At 48.7% G+C, this 8,086-nt stretch overlaps 1 protein-coding gene across 1 annotated transcript; it reads left to right on the top strand.

The window, feature by feature from the left end:
- Positions 1-541: 541 nt before the first annotated feature.
- Positions 542-3,277, top strand: LOC111168389 (UL16-binding protein 3-like). The gene is given in 3 exon segments (XM_030760359.2): positions 542-931; positions 1,565-1,576; positions 1,579-3,277. Coding segments are annotated over 3 exon segments (324 nt in total). The 5' UTR covers positions 542-744; the 3' UTR covers positions 1,704-3,277.
- The last annotated feature ends 4,809 nt before the right edge of the window (positions 3,278-8,086 follow it).

The raw sequence follows: 8,086 nt of genomic DNA, 5'->3' as shown, positions 1-8,086 counted from the left end.
TGCCTATATGGTGAGGGGGAGGGACCAGCGGGGCAGTCCTTGCTCTGCCAGCCCAGGCCTACAGGTTTACTTTGCTGTCCCATAACTGCGGTAAGGGGGGTATATGGGTCCTTCTCTCCCACCCCCAACCTCACCTGTGTTTTGCCTTCACAGACGTTCACTCTCTTTGCTACAACTTCACCGTCCATCCTAAGCCCAGACCTGGACAACCATGGTGTGTGGTTCAAGGCCAGGTGGATGGAAAGGTTTTTCTCTCCTATGATTGTGGTGGTGCTAAGATCCAATCCATGAGTCCCCTGGGTGAAGAGGTGAAAGCCACAAAGGCCTGAACAAGGGCAGATGGAAACATTCAAAGACGTCGGGGACTTGCCCAAGGAGCAGCTGCCTGATGTTACCCCGGAGAAACACACGGCCAGGGGTGAGTTAGAAAGTCCAAGTGCAGGAGGAACAGACTGGGGACTTAGCTGCATTCATTGTTTTTGAGTAAAAAATAAAATAAAGTTGGACATTGGTCCTTCCCTAGTAGTCCAGTGGAAAGAGCAGGCGTTGGAGGAGAGAACAGGGCCAGATTAGCTGGGCCCAGGGGAGATGGACACAGGTGGGGGCAAAAAATTTGTCAAGCCCAGGGGCTGAGCTCTTTCCCACGTTGGGGGCAGACCCTGTCACCCCACAGGGCAGGATGACATGGGGTGTGAAGACGATGGAGGCACCAGTGGATCCTGACAGTTTGGCTTCAATGGATGGATGTGGTTCCTCTTTGATTCAGAGAATGGACAGCGGACAGTGGTTCATTCTGGAAGCAGACAGATGAAAGAGAAGTGGGAGAATGACACAGCTGTGACCAAGTTCTTCAAGAAGACCTCCATGGGAGACTGTAGGGCCTGGCTTCAGGATTTCTTGGTGCACTGGGAGAAAATGTTGAAGACAACGGGTAAGTGAGAAGAGGAGGAAGTGGCAGTCCTCTCAAGGTGGCATGGACCCACCCCTGTGTGTGTGTGTGTTTGTGTTTGGGAAAGTGATCCATCCAAGGTGGGTTCTTCCTGGGAGAACAATGGCCCTGGGCATGTTCTGCCACCCTCCCTTCCCCTTCCCACCTCCTGACACCTGCCTCAGTGCACAGGTCTTGGGACCATTTAACATGGATTCTTGCTGACCCCAAACATGAGGGCATCATTCTGATGTCAGAGATTTATTTCTGACTGTTTCCTCTTTCCAGAATCTTTTTTTAAATCTCACCTATTCCACTTCTGGAAATCTGTCAATACCACCTCAAACATCAGCTCGTGAGAGGACTTCTCTGTTCCCATCCTCACGTGTCACCTCCTCTTCTGTCACAGTAGGAGTGAGTGGCTATATTGGAACCCTTGCTCCCCCATTAGCTGTCTGAGCCCCGTGGGGACATGGCTCACCCCCTCCCCCCATGTCTCCTCAGGACCTGTCATGGGGACGCCACATGGTGGATGAGAACCGTGTGCATAGTAGGGGAACCTGGGCCGGGGGGCTAAGGAGGGATCTCCTCAGTTTGGGGTCTGGACAAGGGCTTTCATTCTTCCTTTCCTTGCAGCATCACCAACCACGGACCCCCCAAAGCCCAGTCCAGGGCCACAGCCATCAAGCCCATCACTTGGGTCCTCCCCGTGGTCCTCTCCTGGTCCGTCATAACTGGCATCCTGGGTGGAGTCCTCTATAAGAACAGGTACTGAGGGAGGAATTCAGAGGGAAGGAAGGGGCGCATGGCCTGGTGGGAGGATGGGAGAAGGTGAATCCCAGCCCAACCCCTGCCCCTCACTGAAGCTTCTCACCCTGGAAATGAAGCCAGGTGAACAAGACCTCATATCGCTCAAGAGCAATAACTTGCACAAGCCCAGCCCTGAGTTCTGATAGCCCCGCCCTGTCAGATGACAGAAAGGGGAGGGCCCCCACAAAGGCTTAGGGCCTGTTGCTGATAAAGGAGTCTAGCAAAGTCTGCCTGACTCAACACAGACACCTGTTTGGCAGGGCCCGGTTGTAGGTGGTGAGGGGACAGCAGGCACACACAGTGCGGGCAGGACTCACACTGGGTGGGAGCAGGACGGCGGCTGCACGTGATGCGTCAAAGCTAAGGGGACACATCCAGGGGGCTAAGAGGAGAGGGGCCGGGGTCTCATCCCAGGAGGAAGGGGTGGGGAGACCTTTGCAGACCCAACTCCAAAGGTCTGTTCTCGCAGGAAGTCACTTGGGTCACAGCAGGCAAGACACAAAGCCAACAGTAGAGACTGTGCAGGACAGAATTAGGAGGGGCCGGTGCTCCTTGGAACAGCAGGGATTCTGGCTCAGCCTGTTGCTCGCACTTGGCCCCAACCTCCTGCGCACCCCAGAGCCCCAGTCACTGAGCGGCCCCTGCCTTGAGCAGAGGTGACTCGTGGGATGGGTGGGACTGAGCCGCGGTGGACGCTCCAGCTAGGCTGGACCAGGAAGAGATGGAGTGCAGGCGGGACCCTCGTCCTGAGAGCTGTGTTGTGTGCTGGTGCCTAAGAGGCCTGGAGAGGAGGGAAAAGAAGGAGGTTTGCCTGCAGCCCTCCCCAAGGCCATGAGGATGCAAGACCTCTCCTCCATGGGAACTGCCACTGGGTCCTTTAGGCCCTCCTTCAGGGAGGATAAGGACCTGAGTAAAGGGAGCAGATTGAGTCCTCACTGGCTTCAGTCTTGAGCCTAAGTGGGTGGTAGCAGGGCCTGGGGCTGACTCTGTGATGCAGGAAGGGAAGGAAGAGGTGAGAACAAGCTGCCGGACCCAGGGTGGAGGTGGGGGGCAGAGGGCAAGGCTGGAGGTGGGGAGGGACTGGGGAGGGGCAGCCCCAGGAAGGTGACGGGATTGCCTCCGCCCTGTGGACCAACACCTGTTTCTTTTCTGAAGGCTGACGGTGATCCCATGAAGCCTTCAGACAGGTGCTCTGTCTCCCTCAGGGACTTGGCCTTTGCTTGGCCACCTTTGATGTCCTGCTGTTCCTGCTTTAGACCCCAGGAGATCAGACCCTATGAATCCCAAGTCTGCCATCCCATTCCGATGACACGGTAGAAGCACCATCTCGTGGCCTTTATCACATTTGGTGAACATCTTACCCAGCATCTTTTTTTTTCAAACATATTTTGCCACTTTCTCTTGGTGCTAAGTGATGGAATCCCTGCACTGAAACGTTCAACTGCTTGAACAAGAAATCTCCACAAACAGGACACTTTCCATCTTCTTCCAGTCTGTGAAAAATCAGACACTTGTCTGCATTGTGACCTCGTTCTTGCAAATGATGATATTGCAGGACCTCAGGGGTTCATTCTATGTCCAGAGAAACAGCCTCAGTGTATTATCGGCAGAGTGAAGTGAGTCAGAAAGAGAAAAATAAATGCCGTATATTAACGCATATATGTGAAATCTAGAAAAATGGTACAGATGAACCTATTTGCAGGGCAGGAATAGAAATGCAGAGGTAGAGAACGGACGTGGGGACACAGGGGGGAAGGGGAGGGTGGGATGAATCGGGAGATTGGGATTGACATCCAGTACCATGTGTAAAATAGATAGCTAGTGGGAACCTGCTGTATAGCACAGGGAGCTCAGCTCGGTGCTCTGTGATGACCTAGAGGGGTGGGATGGCGGGGTGGGGGGGGGAGGGGAGGTCCAGGAGGGAAGGGACATATGTAGACATATAGCTGATTCACTTCATTGTACAGCACAAACTGACACAGCATTGTAAAGCAATTTATACTCGAATCAAAAAAAAGAACAAAATTTTATTTATAACTGTTTCCCTTAGTAATTTATTACACTATACTGATATTTAAATCAATATCTCTATATTGCAAAAAACTTAATTCCTTCAGATTTCTGTTTTATAATCCAGGAGAGAATTCATGGCATTTCACCATTCTCCGCGTTATAGGATTAAATATAACTGGTGATTCTGCTACATTTCTTGTGGAAACAGAGAATGTAAGGATTGCTCTTAAAGTGACATGCAGTCCAGCTGTCTGTCTCAAACATTATCCACATAACCTGGATGCAAATGTATATTCTGGAATTTAAACAATGAGATTTTTTTCGATTTTGCCTAGATCCCCGTCTCCCTCAGCGGTGACTCTCCTGTGATTCCTCCACCTCGACCTCCCTTTCTCCAGGGAGAAGTCAGCCTTCACAGCACAAACACATCTACTTTGAAAAGTTGTTTTATTTCCCCATGGGTAGAGGATCATATTCAGAATAAATAATGAACTCCTACAAATAAATAAGAATAAGTTAAATTCTCCTAAGTTTTGGGCAAATGCTTGAGTAGTTCACAGGTGGTGAGTGAGCCTGTGAAGAGATTGAACATATTCCAAATAACCAACATGACAAAAAAAACAAACCACTGGGATACCCTTACACATTCATATAATTGAGAGCATTTAATTAATTTATTTATTTATTTTAACATCTTTATTGGAGTACAATTGCTTTACAATGGTGTGTTAGTTTCTTCTTTATAACAAAGTGAACCAGTTATACATATATCCCCATATCCCCTCCCTCTTTCGGCTCCCTCCCACCCTCCCTATCCCACCCCTCTAGGTGGTCACAAAGCACCGAGCTGATCTCCCTGTGCTATGCGGCTGCTTCCCACTAGCTATCTGTTTTACATTTGGTAGTGGATATATGTCCATACCACTCTCTCACTTCGTCCCAGTTTACCCTTCCCCCTCCTCATGTCCTCAAGTCCATTCTCTATGTCTGCAGATTGACATCAGCCCTTGCTGCTTCACTCTGCACTTTTACATGATGGAGAGGGCTTCGTTCCCTAAACTTCATGAACCAACCTCTACCAGCTTCAAACTTTTCTTCTGCAGCTTCCTCTCCTCCCTCAGCCTTCATAGAATTGAGGAGAGTTAGGGCTTCGTTCCGGATTAGACTTTGGCTTAAGGCAATGTTGTGGCTCGCTTGATCTTCTCTTCAGACCAGTAAAACTTTTCTCGGTACCAGTAATAAGGCTGTTTTGCTTTCTTATCATTTGTGTGGTCACTGGAGTAGCACTTTTGATTTGCTTTAAGAACTTTTCCTTTGCATTCACAACTTGACTGTTTGGCACAAGAGGCCTAGCTTCTGGCCGTCTTGGCTTTCGACATGCCTTCTTCAAAAGCTTAACCATTTCTAGCTTTGGATTTAAAGTGAGAGACACATGATTCTTCCTTTCACTGGGCCACTGAGAGGCTACTGTAAGGTTATTAATTGGCCAAATTTCAATATTGTTTTGTCTCAGGGACTCAGGAGGTCCGAGGAGAGGGAGAGAGATGAGGGAAGGGAAGGTCAGCGGAGCAGTAAGAACACACCCAACATATAACGCTTAAGTGTGCCATCTGATATGGGCACAGTTCCTGGTGCCCCAAAACAACTACAGTGGTAACATCAAAGATCATCGATCACACTAAAGCAAGATCAAGATGGCCGAATAGGAAGCCCTGAGCTCCCCTTTCCCATGAACACACCTCAAGTACAACTACATACAGAGCAACTCTCTCTCTCTATGAAGATTCTAATGCTAATGTCTTCCAGAAACACCCTCCCAGACAAACCCAGAAATCATGTTTTACCAGCTCTAAGGGTATCCCTTAGCTTAGTCAAGTTGACATATAAAATTAACCAAGACAAAGGTTTCATACTGCTTGAAAACAGTTACTTAGGCAAGCTCAGCTTTGAGTTCTGATAACTCCTCAAAACTGTCAAAAGCCTGTGGGAAAGGACAGAAGCCCACACCAAGGTTTATGGCCTGTTGATGCTTAAAGGGATTTTGCAAAATCAGGCCTGAGGCAAGCCAGCTTCTCCCTTTGGGAGGGGCCCATGTTGGGGTGGTGTGGAGACAGCGGAACACAAGGCATGAGCAACAGGCACATTTGGGTGAGAGCCGCACTGCTTACAGCAGCCTAGACATGGAGCAACCTAGTGTCCACTGACAGATGAATGGTGAACGGAAGTGATATATATATTCACATAACAGAATATTATTCCTCCATAAAAGAGAAGGAAACCTTGTCATTTGTGACAACATGGAAGGAACTTGAGGGCATTAGGCCAAGTGAAAGAAACCAGAAAGAGAAAGACACATATCGTATTATCGTGATTATGGAACCAAAAAAAATTTTTTTAAAAAACTCAGAGGGCTTCCCTGGTGGCGCAGTGGTTGAGAGTCCGCCTGCCGATGCAGGGGACACGGGTTCGTACCCTGGTCCGGGAGGATCCCACATGCCGCGGAGCGGCTGGGCCCACAGGCCATGGCCGCTGGGCCTGCGCGTCCGGAGCCTGTGCTCCACAACGGGAGAGGCCGCAACAGTGAGAGGCCCACGTACCGCAAAAAAATTAAATAAATAAATAAATAAAACTCATAGATAGAACATAGTGGTGGTGATTGTCAGAGGTGGGGATTGGGGAGGATGGGAGAAAGGGGTGAAGACAGTAAAAAGTACAGACTTCCAGCTATAAAATAAATAAGACCTGTGGATGTAATGTACAGCATGGTGTACATTTGACCCCTGAACAACACAGGTTTGAACTTTGTGAGACCACTTTATTTTTTATTTATTATTTTTTAAAATTATTTTTTAACATCTTTATTGGAGTATAATTGCTTTACAATGGTGTGTTAGTTTCTGCTTTATAACAAAGTGAATCAGTTATACATATACATATGTTCCCATATCTCTTCCCTCTTGCGTCTCCCTCCCTCCCACCCTCCCTACCCCACCCCTCTAGGTGGTCACAAGCCACCGAGCTGATCTCCCTGTGCTATGCGGCTGCTTCCCACTAGCTATCTAGTTTACATTTGGTAGTGTATATATGTCCATGCCACTCTCTCACTTTGTCCCAGCTTACCCTTCCCCCTCCCCATATCCTCAAGTCCATGCTCTAGTAGGTCTGTGTCTTTATTCCCGTCTTACCCCTAGGTTCTTCATGACATTTTTTTTCTTAGATTCCATATATATGTATTGGCATACGGTATTTGTTTTTCTCCTTCTGATTTACTTCACTCTGTACTCGGATTGTTTTCAATAAATACAGTACTACTCGATCTGCCGTTGGTTGGGTCCGGGGCTGGTTGAATCCTCCAATGAGGAATCGCGGATACGGAGGGCTGCCTATGGGACCTGAGCACCAGAGAATTTTGGTATCCCAGGTGGGTCCTGGAACCAATCCCCAGTGGATACCGAGGGACAACTGGATTGTATCAATATATTTGAAAAGTGCTAAGAGAGTAGATCTCAGAAGTTTTCACCAAAGGGAAAAAAATTTTAACTACGTGTGGTGATGGTTGTTACCTAAACGGTTATGGTTTTCATTTCACAGTATATACAAATATCAAAATATTACATAACATGGAGGAAGAGTGAAAGCAGAACCACTGATTCTGCTAGATTTCTCATGGAAACAGACAATTTAAGGGAAAGCTAGGTCACCAAAGGGTAGCTTTTGCCCAGACTGGAACTCTGGGATACTCCTCGCAAATTCTCGGTATTTATAGTCTAACTGTCCCTTTGCTGTGGTGGCTTCTCCACATGTTCTTATGACAAGCCACCAGCGGAGCCCCACGGCAGATGAGCTAAAAATGTGCCGATGAACCACAGCCGGTGAGACGACACTCTGACACATCTTACTTCATTCTTGCATCAAACCAATACACAGCGGCAGTGTGAAGTGAGGGGTGCGTGTGTTCTGGGGAAGACCCGTGCGCCTGGGACCCTGGAGGTTCAAGATGAATGTGGGGACCACTGTGGATGACGAGAAGGGAGGGAATGTTGCTAGAGAGAGTGGGTGGTGCCCTGCCCCCTCTGACTTGTCCTGGCCTTGATCACAGACGACCTAGAAGGGCGGTGAGATTCATGGAACCGAAAGCGGGGAGGGGCAGTCGGAAGAATAAGTTAGATGTCCGGTGCCATGCACTTTTATTTATTTATTTTATCTATTTACTTAGCTGGACTTGCAATGAACGCCACCCAAGAACGACTGCCCTGTGGCCGCTGCCAGGTAGGTGGGGAGGAATGTCTGATTAGGAAGCGCGGGAGGAGGGGCGGGGAGTAGTAGAGTAGGCGT

The sequence above is a fragment of the Delphinapterus leucas genome, chromosome 12 (genome assembly GCF_059928025.1).
Source record: "Delphinapterus leucas isolate spDelLeu-1000000601 "Yukka" chromosome 12, BTC_Dleu_Yukka2, whole genome shotgun sequence".
NCBI classification, from domain to species: domain Eukaryota; kingdom Metazoa; phylum Chordata; class Mammalia; order Artiodactyla; family Monodontidae; genus Delphinapterus; species Delphinapterus leucas.
This window is presented reverse-complemented; position numbering and strand designations above follow the sequence as displayed.